The sequence below is a fragment of the Nicotiana tabacum genome, chromosome 19 (genome assembly GCF_000715075.1).
Source record: "Nicotiana tabacum cultivar K326 chromosome 19, ASM71507v2, whole genome shotgun sequence".
Taxonomy (NCBI): domain Eukaryota; kingdom Viridiplantae; phylum Streptophyta; class Magnoliopsida; order Solanales; family Solanaceae; genus Nicotiana; species Nicotiana tabacum.
The window spans coordinates 127,921,373-127,943,727 of NC_134098.1; the positions used below are offsets into that span (position 1 = coordinate 127,921,373).

At 36.4% G+C, this 22,355-nt stretch overlaps 1 protein-coding gene across 7 annotated transcripts; it reads left to right on the forward strand.

Moving 5' to 3' along the window:
- Positions 1-4,307: 4,307 nt before the first annotated feature.
- On the forward strand, positions 4,308-19,740 carry LOC107791227 (flap endonuclease 1). Of its 7 annotated transcripts, none has more exons than XR_012702958.1 (18): positions 4,308-4,450; positions 4,536-4,652; positions 4,737-4,795; positions 7,254-7,313; positions 7,402-7,455; positions 7,548-7,596; positions 8,048-8,095; positions 8,784-8,849; positions 9,031-9,081; positions 9,450-9,569; positions 9,646-9,730; positions 14,583-14,664; positions 15,742-15,853; positions 15,944-16,000; positions 16,108-16,154; positions 16,380-16,431; positions 17,814-17,939; positions 19,453-19,740. XR_012702958.1 is itself a non-coding variant. In XM_075238602.1 (18 exons), the coding sequence occupies exons 1-17, from the start codon at positions 4,439-4,441 to the stop codon at positions 17,184-17,186; spliced, it is 1,233 nt and encodes a 410-aa protein (XP_075094703.1). In that variant the 5' UTR covers positions 4,308-4,438; the 3' UTR covers positions 17,187-17,190; positions 17,814-18,091. The 7 variants fall into 7 exon arrangements, 2 of the variants coding, with proteins under 2 accessions (XP_075094703.1, XP_075094704.1); XR_012702956.1 differs by having other exon boundaries at positions 19,445-19,557; XR_012702957.1 differs by lacking the exon at positions 19,453-19,740 and adding an exon at positions 19,179-19,317.
- Positions 19,741-22,355: the final 2,615 nt, after the last annotated feature.

Here is a 22,355-nt window from a genome sequence, read left to right on the forward strand (position 1 = left end):
AAACATGGTTGTGCCAATGATTAAAATAATAATAGTCATCATTATGATAATTATAAAAAGGAGAACAATAAGGGTTCCCAAAATAATCCTTCAAAAAGTGAAGGCAATGTTTACAATCATATGGTATAAAAAATAAAGCACGTCCAGAATTATAGTTCATTCTTTGAAGAGAATGTGACATGTGATAAACAGTGTGAATGTAGACCATTCCTAAAAATAAATGTGACAACATGTGATAAAAGTTATGAATAAGGACATGCTCATGAACTATTGGATAAATACCACAACTCACCTCTAAGGGAGGTTAGAGCAAAATAAAGATAATAAATATTATTGTACGGTTTTGGTCGCGTACATGTGGTATGCCAAAAGTATTTTGCAATACCTTATAAGAATATATTAAAGGTAAGAGTAAAGTAAGAAATGAGTCTTGCCTATAATGATTTTGACCATGATAATATTAATATGATTTTTTCGTGGAGGAAACATTCACCATATGGGTGGTGTGAAGAAAGATATGTAGTACAAAATTAATTAAGAGTTCTGGAAGAGCGAATTTGTTACTATTCGGATGAATTAAATTATTCATGATTTTGTAGTAAGTCTCAAACGATTTGTTTTTCGAGTTTCAAAAATATTAGCCTAAGTGGTTGGCATATTGAGACTATAAATGATGGGAAGATTGAATATCTTCATATTACTATAATCATACTGGGTAAATATAAAAAGTTACCCGATTTTTCTTCTATTTGTACTACACAAGTATAAGCATGATAATGGAATCGCATGCCACAAGTAAACTAGAGGTTTACTGAAACAAATATCAGTTGGCATGACCGGTAGGCCCTCCCGGTTCAATTATGATGCGCAAATGATTGAGAATTCATATTGGCATATATTGAAGAAATATAAGATTCTTCAATAATTCTTATGTGCTGTTTATTCTCATGATATTCCACCTAAGGTTGGGACTAAATCCTTTGATTTCTAGAACGAATAAAAGGTGATATATATATGGGCCCAGTCACATGTCATATGGACTGTTTACTATTATATAATTTTAATAGTTGCATCTATTGTATGGTCATATGTGCGCTTATTATTAACTTACAGTTTGGCTTTTGCAAGGTTGCTTACTCAAATTATTAGAGCACGGTTCCAAAATATAAATTATGATGATTTATCTTGATAATGCTGGTTTAAATCTAATTTGGTTTAGCAGAAATTATATGCCTCCAATTATAGCTAAACATTTGGTTATGAGAACAAAACTCCCAAAAAGAAATTTGGTATAAGATGTATTATTTAATATATAGTAGTAGCACTTGTACCTATCTAGCCAACAAGTTATGATAAATTCTTCCATCACAACTGGTTTAGGGTCAGGAACTAAATAATTTTCATCTAGAAATAGAGATGTGCTATATGATTTAATTATTCTATCACAATGCACAAAGATGGATCCCCAAATAAGGTTGGGGATATGTGTTGGTGATTACAATATTAGGGGGAGAAAATAGGCAGCTAATAAAGTAATACATGGAATGAATTATTATGAGTACACCTAGATCCTCGTACAAGAAAATGTGAACTTGAAATTCAAGTGATAATGTATTTGCAAAATATTGCCAGGCGCATTTGCTGACCCAAGTTAAATATCATAAATCAGCTGCTAATGCTTCAAATAGAATAAAGTCTATGTTGGACAGAGTCTATGACACGCATGAAGCGTAATAGACCAATTGGTTAGAAGGAGATGAACAAATGGTCATAATAAGGAGGCAAGTGTTGTATAAGAGCACCATGACATAACACTTTATAAGACCTCATGGGAGAGGCTCATGTACCTAAAAATAATGAGATTTCAATAGTTATGTCTTTATTGAGTTATGATGGAGCCGATGTAAAATGGTCGTCGATGATATTATTGATATATGTTTCGCATAATATTATTAATATTGACGAGGATCTTGAGCTCAAATCCGTCATAAAATTTGGACAAAAAAATAATTTGGCCAAATGAAAAATACGCATTGAAAATTGACTTCACCTGAAAAATGTGAAGTTGGACGGATAGTCCCAACAACCGAAAGTATAAAACTAGTGGAGGTATAAATGTGCTTTTTGTGCGAAAGTTAAATAAATAAAAAAAGTCAATAGATATAAAAATGACCTGTGGCACAAGATATATCGCAAATATCCTGACATTGATTATACGGAGAGAAGTTCTCTTGTGGTGGATGCAATTACTTGCAGGTAGAGTCTGGCAATACATGAAAATTTTAATATGCGTATAGTGAATTGTTGTCATTATTAATATGGCTAGCTAGACAACAAAGTTTATATGAAATCCTTAAAGGATTTAGTCTGTTATGAAGCATGTAAAGGTTCCCGAAAAATTTATTCAAGAAAGCTTCCAAAATTCTCACGGATTGAAACAATCAGGGCGCATGCGATATAATCGCCTTAACAAGTAACTATTAAAGGAAGGGTACAAAAATGACCCATTTTATTCTTATGTCTTTATAAAATAATTTGGATATGATTTGACAAAATGCTTGTGTATCATAACTACTTGAATTCTTGGGGAGTTTCGAAAGCAGTAGATTATCCACTTAATTAATTTAAAATGAATGATTTTGGAAAGATCTAACATCACAAAAGATTCTAAAGCGATTCTATTGAATACTCCAATGGTCGTGAAAACGCTTGATATAAACAAAGATCTATTTAGACCTCATGAAATGATAAATATTTTTTGGTCCGGAGCATTATATCTAGTGCGATTTCTGCACTTATTTATCTTGATAAAAACTATGAGCACATGGTAATGTGCTAGCATGATATAGTTTTAATTACTCTCGTGTGAATCAGATTGATAATGCATTACAAAATTGAACCATTGATATAGATTTGTTTTATCCTAACAAATATTATCAAGGTATTGTTGATTATGCAAATGCATGAAACTTTTCATTACTTGAAGTTCATTTTTCAGATAAGTTATCTATTTGCATTGGGATACTATCATATCATACTACTCTACAAAATAATCAAATATTGATGCACAAGAGATTATGCCAAGATGATCTATGAAGCAAGTATTTGGCTCGGATCAAGGATTTAATATATCTAGGAAATATGTGGACTTCCACTACAAAGGGACATTCCAACAATACTATATGAAGATAATACAACATGCAGAGCCTAATTGAAGGAAGGATTCATAAAAAGAGATAGGACAAAATACATTTCACCAAAATTATTTTTCACGCATGATCTTCAAAAGAATGGTGATATCGATGTACAACAAATTCGTTCAAGTGATAACATGATTAATTTGTTCACCAAATCTCTACCAACGTCAACCTTCAAGAAACTAGTATACAAGATTGGTATGCGAAGGCTCAAAGATGTGAATTGATGCTCTCATCAGGGGGAGTTAATATGCGTTGTACTCTTTTACCCTTACAAGGTTTTGTCCCACTGGGTTTTCAAATATGTGTACTCTTTTTCCTTCACTAAAATTTTTTTTCACTAAATTTTTCCTAGTAGGGTTTTAACGAATCACATTATCTACTAATGGACATTAAAGGAAGAGTGTTATAAATAATATTAAGAGTGAATGTCTATATATTAGTATGAAATTACTTGGGAGTAAAGTAGTTGGCCATAAACTAGTCTATTGTTATAATATGGCCAAGTGGCACGGCCTTCAACAAGTGACAAGGCCTTTCAACAAATGTCAAGACTTTCAAAAAATGGCAAAGCCTTGTCAACAAATGTCAAAACTTTCAACGAGTGTCAAGACTTTGGACAAGTGGCCAAATCCTTTCATGCAAAAGTACCTATAAATAGGGCCAAAACTTGTAGAATATTATCAAAAAAAATTTATTAATTATCTCCCTCTATATTCCTCTTGTTTTACTTTATTTTCTATTATTCCATAGCAATTCCCTATGTCCCACCGGTATTTTGACATATTTTCTCCCCTCGGATCCCAAATCATACCTCTCATATAATAACTTAAAAAATAAAATAATAACTTGCAATAATAAGTTAAATTGCACTTTTAGTATAAAAAAAACTTAAAATCAACCTTTCTCTAGTTTTTGTTTCAGACGGGAATAACATAAGAATGTGACATACGTCACCTGTTGCGAGTCTGCAGAGCGACTATCCGCAAGACGCGTGCTATTCACGAGCTGGTTTGTCCGAGTAACATCTTACGTGGCGAATAACCAGGCCAATTGGAAATTTCAGAAAATTAAACTCGAAACATACGAGCAAAACCAAGCGTATAATACAAGACTTGTGGATATACAACATATATATACCAAAGAGGCGGGAAAGATTAAACCCTAGTACCCAACCTTTGAGAAATTAAAGCTTCTTTTCATCTTGCTGCGACATTGTTTTTCTAATTTCTATCCCAAAAATGGGAATTAAGGTATGTTCACGCGGAATATAGTGTTTAATCCATCAATTTTTCTTTAGATATTTCATAAACTGAACTGTTTCTCTGTGAATTATAGGGTTTAACGAAGTTATTGGCGGACAATGCGCCAAGGGGAATGAAAGAGCAGAAATTCGAGAGCTATTTTGGCCGTAAAATAGCCATCGACGCTAGTATGAGCATTTACCAGTTCCTGGTATGACATTTACCTGTTCAGTGTGCATTCTCTATTAATGCATGTGCAGTTATTTGGGTTTGATGGTGAATTTCTGTTGTATAGATTGTGGTAGGACGAAGCGGTACGGAAATGCTCACGAATGAAGCTGGGGAAACTACTAGGTATATTAAATTATAGTACTTTTTTTTCCTTCTAATTTGTCTGAAACATGACTCGACTCTTTGAAATTTGTGATGATTTCTGACTGACTTTGGATGCAGAGTGTTCGAATCCTTCATGTTTGAAAAAAGAATAATGGCAAGCTATCTAGTCTTGATTCATACATTGGTTTGTTAAGTTTAAAAAAAAATTATATTTACAAATTTAGAAACTAGTTAAGAAGTACTATAAGTTGCAATTTTGTTTAATAAAAATGTTTTATTTTCGTAGTCAAAGGGTAAACTTTTATTACTCCACATATAGTGTGTCACGACCCGAAATTCCCACCTTCGGGACCGTGATGACGCCTAACATTTCACTTGCTAGGCAAGCCAACGTTCGAATACATTTTAGCCATTTTAACAGTTCAGACGAAATGATAATAAATCAACCAAATATCTGAAATAAATATGAAATAGAAATTTCCTACAATCCCAAAACCGGTAGTACAAGTTACAAGCGCTTCAGAGTTTACTAGAAAATTTCTAAATACAACTGTTCCAGAATAGAATCAAACAGTGCAAAGATAATATCAGAAGGTGACTCTGAGGCTGCGAACGCGACAACAGGTGTACCTTGAGTCTCCACAGAGATGCACGATCAGATAACAGGAATATCAACAACTCTGAGGTGCCTGGATCTGCACAAAAATGTGCAGAAGTGTAGCATGAGTACACCACAGCGGTACCCAGTAAGTATCAAACCTAACCTCAGTAGAGTAGTGATGAGGCCAGGTCAAGACACCTACCAGACATATAAACCTGTACAAAATGTTACATAAAGCTAACAAGGAAAGAATATCATTGTAAGGACAATATCAGAAGACTTTCTAATTCAAATCAACAAGGAGAACACGGATGACAACGAGAAAACAATCAAGTAATTAACCAATAACATAGTCAGAGTACAAATGACATATGAATGGGTTCAAGTAAGGAATCATATGACAAATCTTGGCCTCCCTATCATCTCTATCAGGGTATCGCATACCTTCTAACCTCCGTGCAATCTCAACCACCTGCTGATACGTGGTGTCTGACTCCAACTCTCTAGCCATGCTGAATCTAATACTCTGGTTGAGTCCCTCAATGAATCGACGGACTCGCTCTCTGACCGTAGCAACCAAGGCCGGTGTATGCCTAGACAAGTTACTGAATCGGGCAGCATACTCTGACACTGACATAATACCCTGGCGCAACCGCTCAAACTCCGCGCGCCAAGCATCCCGAAGGGTTTGAGGAACAAACTCTCTTAAGAAAAACTCTGAAAACCGATTCCATGTAAGTGACGCTGCCTCGGCTGGGCTACCCACCTCGTACGCCCGCCACCACTAATATGCCGCTCCCTTTAGCTGGAACGTGGTAAAAGCAACCCCACTCCTCTCCCCAATGCCCATAGTGCGGAGAATATAGTGACACTCCTCAAGAAAACCATGTGCATCCTCTGAAGCCAAACCACTGAAAGTAGGAGGTTGATGGGGAAAAATGAACCTCGAAGTGAGTAATTAATATTTCGAGCGCGACAGGTGGCGTGAGGCGCTACCTATGGCCCTGTTTCCAGAACCTCAAAAATCCCAGCGCCAGGGCTAGCGCCCCACGCTACCCTGGGCGCTGGTGACGGGAAATCTTTTCTATTTCGCCCAGGTCAAGGTTATTTCGGCAACCACCACTTTCACACAAGATTTATTCAAGAATTTCCCCGAGATACCAGACCTCAAAATCACAAATCACGCATCAATTCAAGCCTAAGAAACTTATGAACTTTCGAATTCCAAATTCTACATTCGATGCCGAAACCTATCAAATCAAGTCCGATTGACCTCAAATTTTGCACACAAGTCATAAATGACATACCAGACCTATCAAAATTTTCAGAATTGGATTCCGACACCGATATCAGTTAAGTCAACTCCCGGTCAAACTTCCAAACCTTTCATTTCCAACTTTCGCCATTTTAAGCCAAGATCAACTACGGACTCTTAAATAAATATCAGGACACACTCCTAAGTTCAAAATCACCATACGACGCTATTGGAACCATCAAACTCCGGTCAACTCTTTTCTTTTAAGTTTCTTAAATAAGAATTGTTCTTCCAATTTGATCCCGAATCGTCCGAAAACCAAATTCGACCACACACGCAAGTCATAATACGCATTACGAAGCTGCTCGAGATCTTAAACCGCTGAACGGGACGCTAATTCTCAAAACGACAAGTCGGGTCGTTACATAGTGATAGTCTTAAAATGAACTGTAGGGTTAACATTTTGCGTCTTGTTTGTTGCTTTAAAGATTAAAATCGACCATAGTTGTGTATGTGTTGTTTTATATAATTGCTTATGTTAGGCTTTATATGATTCTACTCTGAAGTTGACATTACAAAGCTGTCGCTTTATTAATTATGATAGCTGTGTGCATTTGCAGTCATTTGGTTGGGATGTTTTCGCGGACAATTAGGCTTTTGGAAGCTGGAATCAAGCCAGTGTAAGTTGCTGCTTTAGGTGTTTGTGTTTTTTCCTTTGTCCCTTTCTTGCCTTGTTCCTTTTCAGTAATTCTCTGTCTTTTGTAACAGTTATGTTTTTGATGGGAAGCCCCCAGATCTGAAGAAAGAAGAACTTGCAAAACGGTACTATTAGCTCCCGTTATATGCTCTTTGTATTATATCCACGACATCCTGCCTGTTTATTCATGTTTTGACCCTGTTTCTTGTCTATGCAGTTACTCTAGAAGGGAAGATGCCACAGATGATTTGGCTAAGGCTACAGAGGTTTGATAGTTAAATTAGTACCTCTTTTGGGCTTATTGTGCTTATTTTACATACCAGTAGAATTAGTGTTAGTCTGGTACGGCATTATTGTTAGATTTCTAGTTTTACGTGTTGTCCCCTTTGCTTCGTTATCTTGTTGTTGTTAATGCTTGTGCCACTGCTTTATATTCATCTTGCCTTGAGCCGAGGGTCTATCGGAAACCGCCTCTCTACCTTCCAGGTAGGGGTAAGGTCTGCGTACACACTACCCTCCTTAGACCCCATTTGTGGGATTATACTGGGATTGTTGTTGTTGTTTGGGCTTATTTCAATACTGAATTTAATTTGTTGTATCTTCCACCCTGGAAAAGGGTTGGGAAAGTGTATGACATGCTCTATGTTTTTGGTCCACTTTTTATTTTTCCTCATTTATGTCTTTCACATAATTGATATAGTTGCATTCTGATTACAGATTGGCAACAAGGAGGATATTGAGAAATTCAGCAAGAGAACCGTAAAGGTGGGTGTTTAAATATTTTTATTCTTTAGGAGTGCTACCTGTTTTACCAGACTTCCGAACAGTTCTAAGTTTATTAGTTGCGTAAACCAGAAATAGTGTTTGTCTACTACTCCTTTGATCTTATTGCACTGTAGATGGTTCAAACCCTTATTGTTCTGTTATCTACCATTACAAGATTTGTGAAACTGTGCTGAAAAAGTACATCAGCACATAAGTAATAATGTCAAGAAAAGGAAGCGCCTTTGTTTACACATCATCTGTTGAGCTTCATTTTTTAATGTCATTTTGTGTAGACAATGTCTCTCAGAAGCGCATATATGCTCAAACTCCAAAGCCTGTAACCATATTGATTTTCTGCTATTGAATTATGATTTACAACCTTCTTCAACATAAATTTGCTGGTTCTGAGTAGAAAAAGAAGTTTTAACTCTCAGGCAATAATTTTAGAATAACTTTTTAACTACACTTGTAAGGTTGGCAAGTGTGTGGTGCAATAGTAGCTACTAATACCACTGAAGTGTTTGAGACTTTGAATAAAATGACTTGTTGTGAAATATGGGATATCTCATTGTATAGTATATGCTTCGGCTCGTAAAGCTCCCAAATTTTTTGGATTCCAACCCTCTTTTTACATGGTAAATTGCCAAAACCTGTGCATGTATTTGAATGACACATACCTGATTTTCAGGTTACACCCCAACACAATGATGACTGCAAGAAGCTTCTTAGACTGATGGGTGTACCTGTTGTTGAGGTGAGTTCGATGTGACGATGTCTGTATAGTTATTCTGGTTGTAGGGTGTTTTTTAGATGGCTAATAGCATTCACTGCACCTTTTTTCACGTAATTTTACATACAATGGTATGTCTGCAAAGTACAGTTTTTCCCCCTGATGCTATGGAAAGTCTAAATTTTTCCCTTGATGGTTTCCTTAGGCTCCTTCTGAAGCAGAGGCTCAGTGTGCTGCACTTTGCAAGGCCGAAAAGGCATGTATTCCCTGTCAAATATAAATTGCTAGTACTATGCCCGGGTATTAAAGCAAACATCACTAATGACATGCTCAGATTACCTGGTAACTTGTTTGATGCTTGATATCATTGGAATATCTAGTTTATAATGTTGTAATGGATATATCTAAGGCCTAAATTTGCAAAATTAAGTTTCTTCATGGTATGTATAGTCATTCGCACATATGCTATAATGAAAACTTCAGAGGTTTGGTGGGGGTTGACAGTGAAATGTTTTTCTGAAGAGTAGTGACGTGCAATTCTGTCAGTTTTTTCACTTCCCAGTCATTCGTCGGGCATCTTTGTAGATGAGGTATCAGATGAGAAAGACTTCCTCTGCTTGTCAGGTCTATGCTGTAGCCTCAGAAGATATGGATTCCTTAACTTTTGGAGCTTCAAGGTTTCTTCGCCATTTAATGGATCCTAGCTCCAAAAAGATTCCAGTGATGGAATTTGATATCTCCCAGGTAAAATGGTCCTGAACACTTTCTATATTTTTTGTTGATGTCAAGTACATAATATATATAGCATATCTTGTCGCAGATATTAGAGGAGCTCGAACTTAGTATGGATCAGTTCATTGACTTGTGCATTCTCTGTGGATGTGATTACTGTGATAGCATCCGAGGTACCATGCTTGTCGGTTAGATCTCTGTTAAAAAATCATTTGACTGCATTACTTCTGCCTCCTATTTTTTGTGATAAGTATATAGGTTCCTATTCTATGTTGTGTTATTTATATATGTTAGTTTATAGATATGTATAGTGTAGTCTTGTCCCACATTGGAAGAGGAGTAATATCTCCTTGTAGTGTATAGCTATAAATAGGGACCTCTTGTATTGTATTTATCATCTAATATCAATAATATATTTTCTCCCGTGCTTTCTCACATGGTATCAGAGCATTAGTGAGAAAAGATCGCTGTGCGTCATTCCAGCGTTAACCGGGAAGAAAGAACTTAGTCATCGTGTAATTTTTCCGGTGACCTAAGGGTTGTCCGTAAGCAAATCACTTTCTGTTGGTGTTGTGCAAAAACCAACACCACCACAAGACTCCTCAGGCTCCGGCGACCAAACCCCAGTCAACCCCACCGGAAAACACACGCCTACGTGCCCTCACGCGCCTGGAAAAGGAAAAATTTTCCGGCGAGATTTGACCCACACGCCGGCGCGTGAGTACTGTTCCAACCAAATTTTGAAAAAGTTTCAGTTGAACAATAGGATCGCCTGGTAATTCCGATCCTACCCTCACTGGTTTGTTTCATTCCTACCACTTTGAGTTTTTCCGTCAGCTACAGTAGATTCCGGCGAGCTACAGTGTTCCCAGCGCGAACAGTGTTTCCGGCGCAAAACAATATTCTGTTTTCCTGTAAACAGTGTTTTTCAAGCTATTTCTTCAGTTTTCTCACAGTAGTTACTTATTTCCACTATTTCAAGTTAACCCTACTACTACAAATTGTAGCGACATGGGAACCGATGCTTTGAATAGTCGGATGGTTTCTTTAGTAGATTATATTGAGTTCCTTTAGTACAAAGCATGTAAGCAGACATCTGTGAGATAGCTTCTGTTGTTCAAACAGGTAATAGCGTGACTTGTTTCTCCCAATCTTCATCCTCCGAGTCTTGGGTCATTGATTCAGGTGCATCAGATCATATTTCTGGTAACACATCTCTTTTCACTACTATTTCGTATTCTTAATCTCTTTCAAAAGTCACAATGGCCAATGGGTCTCAAACCATGGCAACTGCAATAGGTCAAGCAAGTCCACTTCCTTCCTTACCTTTAGATTCAGTCCTTTATGTTCCCAATAGTCCTTTTAATCTCATAGTTTTTAGTCGCTTAGCCAAATCACTTAAATGCGCTGTTTTATTTCTTGATGACAATGTTTTTATACAGGAACGCAGTACGGGGCGGACCATTGGTACCAGACGTGAATCAAACGGACTTTATTACCTTATCCTTGCTAAATCACATGGACTCACATCATGTCTTCCTTCTACAACTTGTCCTGTTACTGATTCACCAGATTTATTACATAAACGATTGGGACATCCCAGTTTGTCAAAACTTCAGAAAATGGTATCTGGTTTATCTCACTTGTCAGCTCTAGAGTGTGAGTCATGTCAGCTCGGTAAGCATACTCGCTCCCATTTCCCTCGGCGTCTTGATAATTGAGCAGAGTCACCTTTTACTTTATTCCATTCAGATGCTTGGGGTCCTAGTCGGGTCAGTTCCACCTTGGGATTCCGCTACTTTGTCAGTTTCATTGATGATTATTCCAGGTGTACTTGGATATTTTTGATAAAAAATCGATCTGAGCTGTTTTCTATTTTCCAGACCTTCCACGCTGAAATTCTAAATCAATTTAGGGTTTCTATTCGCACATTTCGTAGTGATAATGCCCGAGAGTATTTGCCTTCCCCATTTTAGCAGTTTATGAAATCTCATGGGATTATTCATCAAACATCTTGTTCGTACACATCTCAACAAAATGGGGTAGCTGAAAGAAAGAATAGACATCGTATTGAAACTGCTCGTACCCTACTCATACAATCTCATGCTCCGTTGCATTTTCGGGGGATGCAATTCTTACATCTTGCTATCTTATTTATCGTATGCCATCTTCAGATATCCAGAACCAAGTTTCATTCTCTGTCATGTTTCCTCACTTACCTTTGTTCTCTCTTCCACCCCGTATCTTTGGAAGCACTTGTTTTGTCCATAACCTTACTCCAGGAACAGATAAGTTAGCTTCTCGTGCTCTTAAGTGCGTATTTCTGGGTTTCTCGAGAACATAAAAGGGGTATCGATGCTACTCTCCTGACCTCCAGCGGTACCTTATGTCCGCTGATGTTACCTTCTTTGAAACCCAATCATACTTCACAGGTTCAGGTCATCACTTAGATATTTCTGAGGTACTACCAGTTTCATCTTTTGGAGATTTAGTCACTCCAGCTCCACCACCTACAACTCCTGTTGTAGCTCCACCACCTACAGCTCCAGTTGTAGCTCCACCACCTATAGCTCCAGCTCCTCCACATAATCCAGTTCAACCTTCTGCAACTCCACCACTCTTGACTTATCATCGTCGTCCACATCCAACATCAGGCCCAGGTGATTCACGCCCCGCATCAGATTCTGCACCTACTACGGACTTGTCTCCTCTTAGTCAACCAATTGCACTCCGCAAAGGTGTATGATCCACACTTAATTCTAATCCCCACTATGTTGGTTTAAGTTATCATCGCCTGTCGTCACCTCATCATGCTTTTATATCTTCTTTGTCCACTGTTTCTATCCCTAAGTTTACAGGTGAGGCACTATCTCATTCAGGATGGCGACATGCTATGATTGACGAGATGTCTGCTTTACATGCGAGTGGCACTTGGGAGCTTGTTCCTCTTCCTGGAGGTAAGTCTGTTGTTGGTTGTCGTTGGGTTTATGCAGTCAAAGTCGGCCCGGATGGCCAGGTTGATCGGCTTAAGGCTCGTCTTATTGCAAAAGGATATACTCAGATTTTTGGGTTTGATTATAGTGATACTTTCTCTCCCGTGGCTAAAGTAGCATCTGTTAGTCTCTTTTTGTCCATGGCTGCTGTACGTCATTGGATTCTTTATCAGTTAGACATTAGGAATGCTTTTCTCCATGGTGATCTTGAGGAAGAAGTTTATATGGAGCAACCACCTGGTTTTGTTGCTCAGGGGGAGTTTAATGGTTGTGTTTGCAGATTGCGTAGGTCACTATATGGTTTGAAACAGTCCCCTCGAGCTTGGTTTGGTAAGTTCAGCACAATTATTCAGTTCGGCATGACTCGTAGTGAGGCTGATCACTCTGTGTTTTATCGGCATTCTGCTCCTAATGTGTGTATTTATCTAGTGGTTTATGTTGGTGATATTGTTATTACTGGCAATGATCAGGATGATATTAATAATCTGAAGCAACATCTCTTTCAGCACTTCCAGACTAAGGATTTGGGCAGATTGAAGTATTTTCTAGGTATTGAGGTCGCTCAGTCTAGCTCAGGTATTGTTATTTCACAGCGGAAGTATGCCTTAGACATTCTTGAGGAGACTGGAATGATGGGTTGCAGACCTATTGACTCTCCTATGGATCTGAATGCTAAGCTTCTGCCTGGACAGGGGAGCCTCTTAGAGACCCTACGAGATATAGGAGGTTGGTTGGCAAATTGAATTACCTCACAGTGACTAGACCTGGCATTTTTTTTCTGGTGAGTGTTTTAAGTTAGTTTATGGATTCTCCCTGTGATAGTCACTGGGATGCAATTGTTCGCATTCTTCGGTATATAAAGTCAGCTCCAGGCAAATGATTACTATTCGAGGATCAAGGCCACGAACAGATTGTTGGGTACACAGATGCTTATTGGGCAGGATCACCTTTTGATAGACGTTGTACGTCTGGATATTGTGTTCTAGTAGGAGGTAACTTGGTCTCGTGGAAGAGCAAGAAACAGAATGTAGTTGTTCGATCTAGTGCCGAAGCCGAATATCGGGCCATGGCAATGGTGACGTGTGAGTTAGTTTGGGTCAAGCAGCTGCTCAAGGAGTTAAAGTTCGGAGAAATCAACAAGATGGAACTAGTGTGTGATAACCAAGCTGCTTTTCATATTGCGTCAAATCCGGTGTTCCATGAGAGGACTAAACACATTGAGATCGACTGTCACTTTGTTAGAGAAAAAATACTTTCAGGAGATATTGTTACAAAGTTTGTAAAGTCGAATGTTCAACTAGCAGATATTTTTACTAAGTCTCTTACTGGTTCTCGTATTAGCTACATGTGTAACAAGCTCGATACATATGATGTGTATGTACCAGCTTGAGCGGGAGTGTTAGTTTACAGATATGTATAGTGTAGTCTTGTCCCACATTGGAAGAGGAGTAATATCTCCTTGTAGTGTATAGCTATAAATAGGGACCTTTTGTATTGTATTTATCATCTAATATCAATAATATATTTTCTCCCGTGCTTTCTCACAATTGTTATAATGGAGATGTACGTGTGCTTCTAGCCTTCTACTAAATGATTGTGTAGATTTGGATCTTAGGCTACATACTGTCACCATATACAAGCTTCCTTGCCTTCTATTCTCATCTTTGCTTCCTGGGTTAGAGTGGTAAGCAAGTGTTGTTAAAATTCCAGCCTTCATGTGGAGACTGATATACCTGGAAAAAGCCTGCGTTTTCTTCTCCCTCCCCCCACCCCAAACAATCATTTTCAAGTCTAGTCCCCTATGCTAACTCGTGTTTCTTATGCACTATCCAAGGTTATGCTACAGTAAGTGTCATTTTTGTGGTTTGCACTCACAAAAGTGTTACCCAGCCCCTAAGTCATGATATCTTATAGTCAATCTTACATTAGCATCTAGGGAACTTTTGCCACAAGCTTTACTTATGATGTAACTCATGATTTTGAGTGATTTGAGCAACTGTTCTTGGTATCTAATCTTTAATCTATGCAATAGGCATAGGGCCCCAGACTGCTTTGAAGCTTGTACGCCAACATGGGTCAATGGAGAGGATATTGGAGAATATTAACAAAGAGAGGTACTTCATTTGATGCTTTATGGAACTGAATTTATCAATTATATGTGCATGCATTCATTGGTAGTTAAATAGCTCTCCTTTGCCAGCAGTCTTCACTTATCCTAATCCTGATAAAATGACAAACTATTTCCATAAGCTAGTTGATCACATAAACTATTTCCATGAGCTAGTTGATTATTAGTTCTCTTGTTTCTCAAGGCAGAAAAAGTGAGGAGATGTTAAAAAATTTAGAAATTCCTTCTAAAGGAGTTTGTTGTAAACGTAAAGGGATTTCCACTTTTAGTGCTTTTGCTATTGGAGCCTTTACGGGTTAACACTATCTGATGGACTGTATACTAAGGGGTCGTTTGGTTACCAGGATAAGGATGTTAATCCCTGTAAAATTTGGGATTATGGTTATCCCATGTTTGGTTGTGGGTATTAACTAATACCGCTATAAATTTTATACCAAAATGGTGGTATTAACTATCCCACATAAAAGGTGGGATAGATAATCCCATAGGGTATCCTAGAATTATAATCCCATGGGATATCCTAGAACTTAACTAAACGACCCCTAAGCTCCCTGTATGTGTGAAGTCCCGGGTAGGGCTGGACCACATTTGATCTATTATACACAGCCTAGACTGGGCTTTTTTTTTTTTTTTTTTTTTTTAAATAGTAGCAAAAGCGCTACTCGTGATGTGTGGGTTAGGCGCACGCCACTGGTTCGAACCTTGCCGCAAACAAAGCCTGGTATTTTAGTAGAGAAGGGTTGAGATGCGGGCCCATTATCTACTTGTGTTTCGAACCATGTGCTGTGCTATTGGCCCTTGAAGATTTCTTGGTTATCAAAAACAAGTTACAATAATTTTCAAAATTTTTTAAGAGAGAGGTATGCCAAGTAATTGACATACTTGAGAACTCTCCCTCTCTATATTTCTGTCTCCATCTGTCACCTTTTTTTGGGTTGTGTGGTTTGCGGAGTGGGGTGGACTTGACTGTAACATTGTTGGTAAATTGTGATTTGGGCAGTTGAATTCACCATGATTACATCATATGTTGCTTAAAGTATTTTCATTGTCGATCCTATTGTAGATATCAAATACCTGATGATTGGCCATATGAAGAGGCTAGACGGCTCTTCAAGGAACCATTAGTTACAGATGATGAGCAAACTGAACTAAAATGGGCTGCTCCTGATGAAGAAGTGATTTTTTAACTGAAGTTCTGATTTTTTTGGTTGGTTGTTAATAATTTTCAGCAGAAATTTCATTTTTATACTTTTACTCTTTAATAGGGGTTGGTTAACTTTCTGGTAAAGGAAAATGGATTCAACATTGATAGAGTTACCAAGGTATATTTCCCTTTTCCATTGAACCTTTTGCCTCTATCTGACAGAAAGATTTCTTCCACCTTCTTTAAAAGGATACAACAGACTACTTTGCATCTGGCTTTGTGCAGGCAGTAGAAAAGATCAAGACAGCCAAGACCAAGTCTTCTCAGGGACGGTATGGATTGCTTAGAAAAAATCTATTGATGGTTAATAATGTTGGAAAGAACTACCATCCCTTAAACTTCTTCAAAAGTGGGTGATGGGCCCTTGAACATTATTTCACCTTGTAAAAGCCTTTAATATATGTGTGATGTTCTAGAGTGTATTGGTAAATTTTTGTGGTATCTTCTAACCATGATGTTTTGCATTTTTGTGAATTTTTGGTCTCTTTCTTGAACAGGCTAGAATCATTCTTTAAACCAGTTAGCACATCTGCTCCAGTTAAAAGAAAGGTACCAATAGTGAACTCCCCCCCCCCTCCCCCCCCCGGAAAGAAAATAGAGCCCCCTTAATAAGAAACATTCAACTAGAAAAGATATTTGGATATTTTGCTACGGTATGCCCGTAGCTGTGGCATCTCTTTTTGGTTTGTTATTTAAACTTTCTGACCCTTGTTTAGTGTTATTTCAAAATTAATTCACTCATTTACTGTTAGGATAACATCTAATGATTGCCAAAATTATTCAATTGCTTTCCTTTTATTGGCGATAGAAGAATTGGATAACATTTATATGTTATATTCACTTAATTAACAACTGTAAATTACGTGTATTAAGAACAGTAATTGGCTATGTTCTTTTGTCTTCCTTTTAATCATATCTTGTGCATCTTATGTTGATCTTTCTTGGGATTGAATATCAATTTTAGGTCACCTTTCATTTGTAGTGCTTTTCCGAAACCCAAGAAGTTTCTTTCTCTTGGAATACAATTTTCTCAGGCATAGCCTCGTCCAAAAAAGTATGCCCATACTAGATATAGAATTTGTTGATGTTTATTCCAAATTATAATTGGTTGCCCCCATAACTTTTGGTACATTGGCTCACAGGGAACTAAATGTGTTCTTGTATCTCCAAATCCTGTTACCAAGTTTAAGACACTCTCCGTACAATCCAGACCCATGGTCCTTGGCAGCCAAATCTCCCCGTCTTTAGATTTGGGATCCAATTACTCCGTGCCGTTATCCAGACACGTCTGCTTCGGCACATGATGCTGTAAACCCCTCATGAACTTTGATCTCTAAGTTTTCTCCATTCATAGTTCAAAATGCTCTAATTTAGGTATTGCTTTTGCTAAGATTGCCGTGCTGGATAGTGAATACTGAACCTGTGAAAAAGAAATTTATTGAAGAAGATTAAGAATAGAAATTGTTAATTCATGAAGATACAGGTGATGCAGCTCAAAATCATCCTCCTTTCTCAAAAAAAAAAAAATAGAAATAATTTGTTACCTTTCTCAAAAAACAAAAAAAACAAAAAGGGTGGTACAACTCAAAATCATCCTCCTAAAAATTGTGTCCATGAACTACTTGTGAACAGACAAATATCAAGCTGAAAAGTAACGACTACATAGGTTGAGCTGGCAGTAGGGATAATGACTTTGAGAACTGCAATTTGAAAAATTTCGTCCATCTTTTTGCTGGAAGTTATTACGTTAACAGATAATTTTTGATTTCAAATGGACAACAATTTGTATGTTTTTAAGCTAAGTACTCTTGGTATTATTTTCTATTTTTGACATTTTTGGTTTAGTAATTTTTTTAACAGAATAACAACTCTGAAATGACATATCTTTGGCTGAAGATGAGATCTTAATATGACGCTCTATTTGGTCACAGGAAACAGCTGAGACTACTGAGAAAGGAGCTGCTAACAAGAAATCAAAGGCTGGTGGTGGTAAGAAGAAGAAGTAGTTAGCATCAAGTTAAAGCTTGCAGTAAAGTGATGGTTTCGTACCTTGTCAGGTAAGATGATTTGACCTAATTTATTTGGTCGCTGTCTACTTTGAATCTGCAACATAGATTCTGATGGCACTTTGATGAGTTTTCCCAAATACCATTGCCTATGTATCGAAGCCTAATTGGTGTATAAGATGTCAACTGAATTGAAGTGCTAATGTGTTTCCTTTGGATTTTTGTTGATTTCAAAAGTAGATTTAGTGGCTAATGTGTTTCCTTTTGGTTTCTGCATAGTAATTTGGTGTCCTTTCAATGCACCAATATTATATGCAGTTTTCAAGATCTAAACCGGACAGGAATTGCAGTATGTACTTGAAGAGATATCAAGCATTCGTAGTTGGAATGTAATGGAAGAAAAGATAAAAAATGACTGTTTCTTTTTCATAATGTACAAATGAAGAAAAAAATAATTGGTCTATTCACAAGTACTTCCAGACTTGGATTAACAGTGTGTATCTGAAGAAGTTTGATGTGCGTTTGAATTAGTATCGTCATGATTTAACTTGACGCTAGTTAAACCTACGTTCCTTTGGTTGTTGTTCTCTTTATGGAAACTAGGGGTGTACAAACAAAATCGACGAACCGCACCAACCCGATAATTCGAGTCAATCAGAGAAAAAAAATCCGACTATGATTTGGTTTGGTGTTGGAAAAAAAATCCGACCATATTTGGTTTGGTTTGGTTTTAACTAAAAAAAGTCAAACTGAAACCAAACCAACCCGACATTATATGTATAGAAATTTTAAATATATTTAATACATAAAATTTTTTATGGTAGTGTAGTTTATAAATATTTCTTAAGCTTTTTTATAGTTTTATCTTTTAACGTATTATTTCAAGCTTGGACTTATAATTTTTGGATGCTCCAATAAGTTTTATAGTCCATAAATGTTAGTAACTCAAATAAATCCTAAACCAAAATCAAATCAATACTAATGCTAATAAAAGACATTTAATTCAATTGTACTATGAATGAAAATAGTGTTGGATATCTATTTTTTAGTTTTTCCATGTTTTAGATGAAATGTATAACTTATATTTCTTTTAGTGGTTAGTCGTGTAAATAATAGTACTTATTAGTCATAGTTTTAAATTAAGTTTGTTTTCCTTATGGCTTATTAATAATATTTATTTTATGCGATTTTATTATCTTTATTGTTGAATATTTTAGTACAATGCCATGACTCAATCTCATATTTATGTTATTTTATTGAAAAACACCTTATATAGTTCTTTCTTACTAGGATTAAAGAAATATTTGGAGCACAAATTGTACATTTTGTGCTATGAAGACTTTATGGAAAAAAAAATCGAAAAACCCGAAAACCCGAAAAACCCGAGAAGCCGAGATTAAAAAATCTGGCTTTTATTGGTTTGGTTTGATATTTAGATTTAATAACCCGATACAATTGGTTTGGTTTGGTAATTAGAAAATCCGAACCAATCTTACTCATGTACACCTCTAATGGAAACAATAATGCATTGTGGTTTCCTCTTATCTGCTTGGAAGACATTCAGTGGTTCAGTCGGGATGGTGCTTGCGGAGACCCTTGGTAGCTGGTGCCTCAATTTTATTTGCTCTTCTGGAAGAAAATACTGGTATTGTCAGCCCCCCCCCCCCCCCCCCCACACACAACCCACCCACTCTCTAATGAATGAATTGGTGTTGGTGGGAAATAGTTAGTGCACTGGGCATCTGAAACTCTTTTTTAATCTAGCACTTGACACACTTTGATGTTAATGTATAAATCTAGATTATCCTACGGTTCTCGTCCTATGTAAATTGGAATTGCTGTCGGTTGCATGTACAACGCATAAAACAATCCTAATCTAGCCCTTGGCTCAGCTGATGCGATGACATACTTCTCTTGAGTCTTAGGCATTGTCTTGTTGCTCGCAGAATTTGTTAACTACAGAAACCGAAAACCATTGCAGAAAGATCCCAGACTTGAAAAGATTGCCTTGGGGAGCTACTGTCACATCGTTCGCAACATAACATTAACTTAACTAGCAAAACTCTCAAATTCTTTGTCCGGTGGGAGATTACATACAACTAAAGAAATGGAGATGGAGACTAGTGTTATCGATGAAGCAACTCGTAATTAGAACATCAGGCCGAACAACTAGGATTTTGAGGTTCTAAAGTTAAACTCGTAGGTCTATTTCAAAGTTAACCCAAAATATTTGCTCAAACGTTCATCGATTATCTAATTCAGCAGAACTTTAGTTGAGCTCCTTTTATTTTTCTTTCCAAGTAATAAATGGCTTGCCGGTGCACTAAGCTTAATTGGGTCTACGGCACGCATTTTTACTTTTACATTTCTCCTGCGTTTTACCAATTACCAGGTATAGATGGGAGAAGGTGATCTTTTTAAATGATATAGATAATTACCATATGATATGGAAATATTTTGTGGAACAAATTTTTTATTAATCTGGTACTTGCTCTTTTTCTCTTTTACGCGTGCATATAATTTGTAAACTATATCATATGGAGAAGTAAAAGAGAAAAAACAGTGTTTAATACGTGAAACAGCTAGTATATGCAACACTCATACTTGGTAAAGGGCTAAACTTATTGGTTCTTGAAACTACAAAGAGCTGTGGGTCATATGGAGGTAATTAATATGGTTTCTTTTCCCTATTTCTTATGATCGGTTAAATATGCAATCTAAGAAATTTTTTATTACTCTTATGAAGTGCTAATTAAATACATAACTACGTATACGTATCTTATTATTTACACACTCAGAATATTAAAATTTTCTTAATTTGCATTAGTCTTTTGTAATGCCCCGGTAGACAACTTCTTCAAGTAAGTTCATAACTGGTATTACAGGTTAGGGTGTACAAACCGAACCGAAAAATCGCACAAACCGAAAAGTCAAACCAAATCTATTAAAAAACCCGACTAGGTTTGGTTTGATTTGGTTTGGTATTGAGTAAAAAAAACCCGAACCAACCCGACATATAAATATATAATTTTTATATATACTTTTAAGATTTTATATAGAATTTTCTTTAAAAAATATCTAGATATATTTAGGATTCTCTTGCGGGATATAAAATTTAATAGAATATGAAGTGATTCATATTTATTGACCTTAAATACTGGGTTGTATGATCACTTTCTTATCAAGTGTTACTTAAATATGTCTATCTCTTTGTTCTTCCATATTCATATCGTATGTTAAGATTTATTAAATTCTTATATCTTTTTCGAATGTGAAGTGATTATTAAAATTTAGGTATCATATTGATTTTTATGTTTAATTACTAAAATCGGTTAACCTGAAAGTATACATCAACGAAAAATTATTGTTGGACGACTAAAAAAATAACTATTACTATGTGTTACTAATAGAATTCTCCCATAAGAATATTTTAATCGATAATATGTTTGTCAATTTTTTTTTATATTTTTACTAAATATATATTTACTTATCAAATATTTAACAAAGTAAGATTGAAATAATATTTAAGTAACAAAAAACCCGAAAACCCGACAAAATCAAATCAATCCAAACCGATATAGTTGGTTTGGTTTGGTTTTGATAAAAATCGAACCAATCCGGTCCATGTACACCCCTAATTACATGAGTGTAAGGTCTTCACTCCACCACCAGCCAAACCGAAGAAAAAGTAATCACTATAATAAGAAGCAAATTCATAAGTTCATTGTTTTCACATTCGTAACATTTAATTTCTTGCTGTTACTTTCTTGTAGATATACAGAAATTATATCTTGCATGCATGCTTAAATTATCTGATCTGAGCAACATTTGTTACTCGGTCCATTAACTTCATCAAGTGCTTAATTAATGCTACTATACCATATACTGGCGTACGTAGATATATTTTCATAATTTTACAGTTTCTTAACCTTACTTAGTATGTATCATTCCTTCCTTGTTGACTACATCGTTACAGTGGTAAGATTGAGTTCAGTTATGACTTTATGTACTGCAAATTCAAACGAAGTTAAATATAACTTTTTCTACTTTTATACATCACATTATTTATGAAATTAATTGAGTAGTTTTCTTTTAACAAGTCGCACCAACTTAGTTGTAGTGGATTAATTGAATAACTTGGATTACATGTGGACCCCTGGAATTGATCTATCATGATCTCATGCAAACAATAGAAACTCCTATAAATAAAGCTACCATTTTCTCTCCTTAATTTTCTACGTACTATAACTTCAATTCTTACTTTAGATCTCCATGGTTTCTTCCACCAAAAACAACATGATCCTTTTAGTTATCACCATTTTAACTATAACTTTTAACAGTGCTTCTGCTACTGATCCAGATCCCCTCCAAGATGTTTGTGTCGCAGATCTGAACACAACCAACTGCTCATTTCCTCCATGGTTAACTTATAAATAGTTAGTATGTTTTTCAGTGATAGAAAATGTC

Bases quoted from the DNA above. Each gene is read 5' to 3' on its own strand.
- LOC107791227 (XM_075238602.1), top strand. The intron at 8,850-9,030 runs GTGAGTTCGATG...TGGTTTCCTTAG, and splicing joins TGGGTGTACCTGTTGTTGAG to GCTCCTTCTGAAGCAGAGGC. The intron at 15,854-15,943 runs GTGATTTTTTAA...ACTCTTTAATAG, and splicing joins GGGCTGCTCCTGATGAAGAA to GGGTTGGTTAACTTTCTGGT.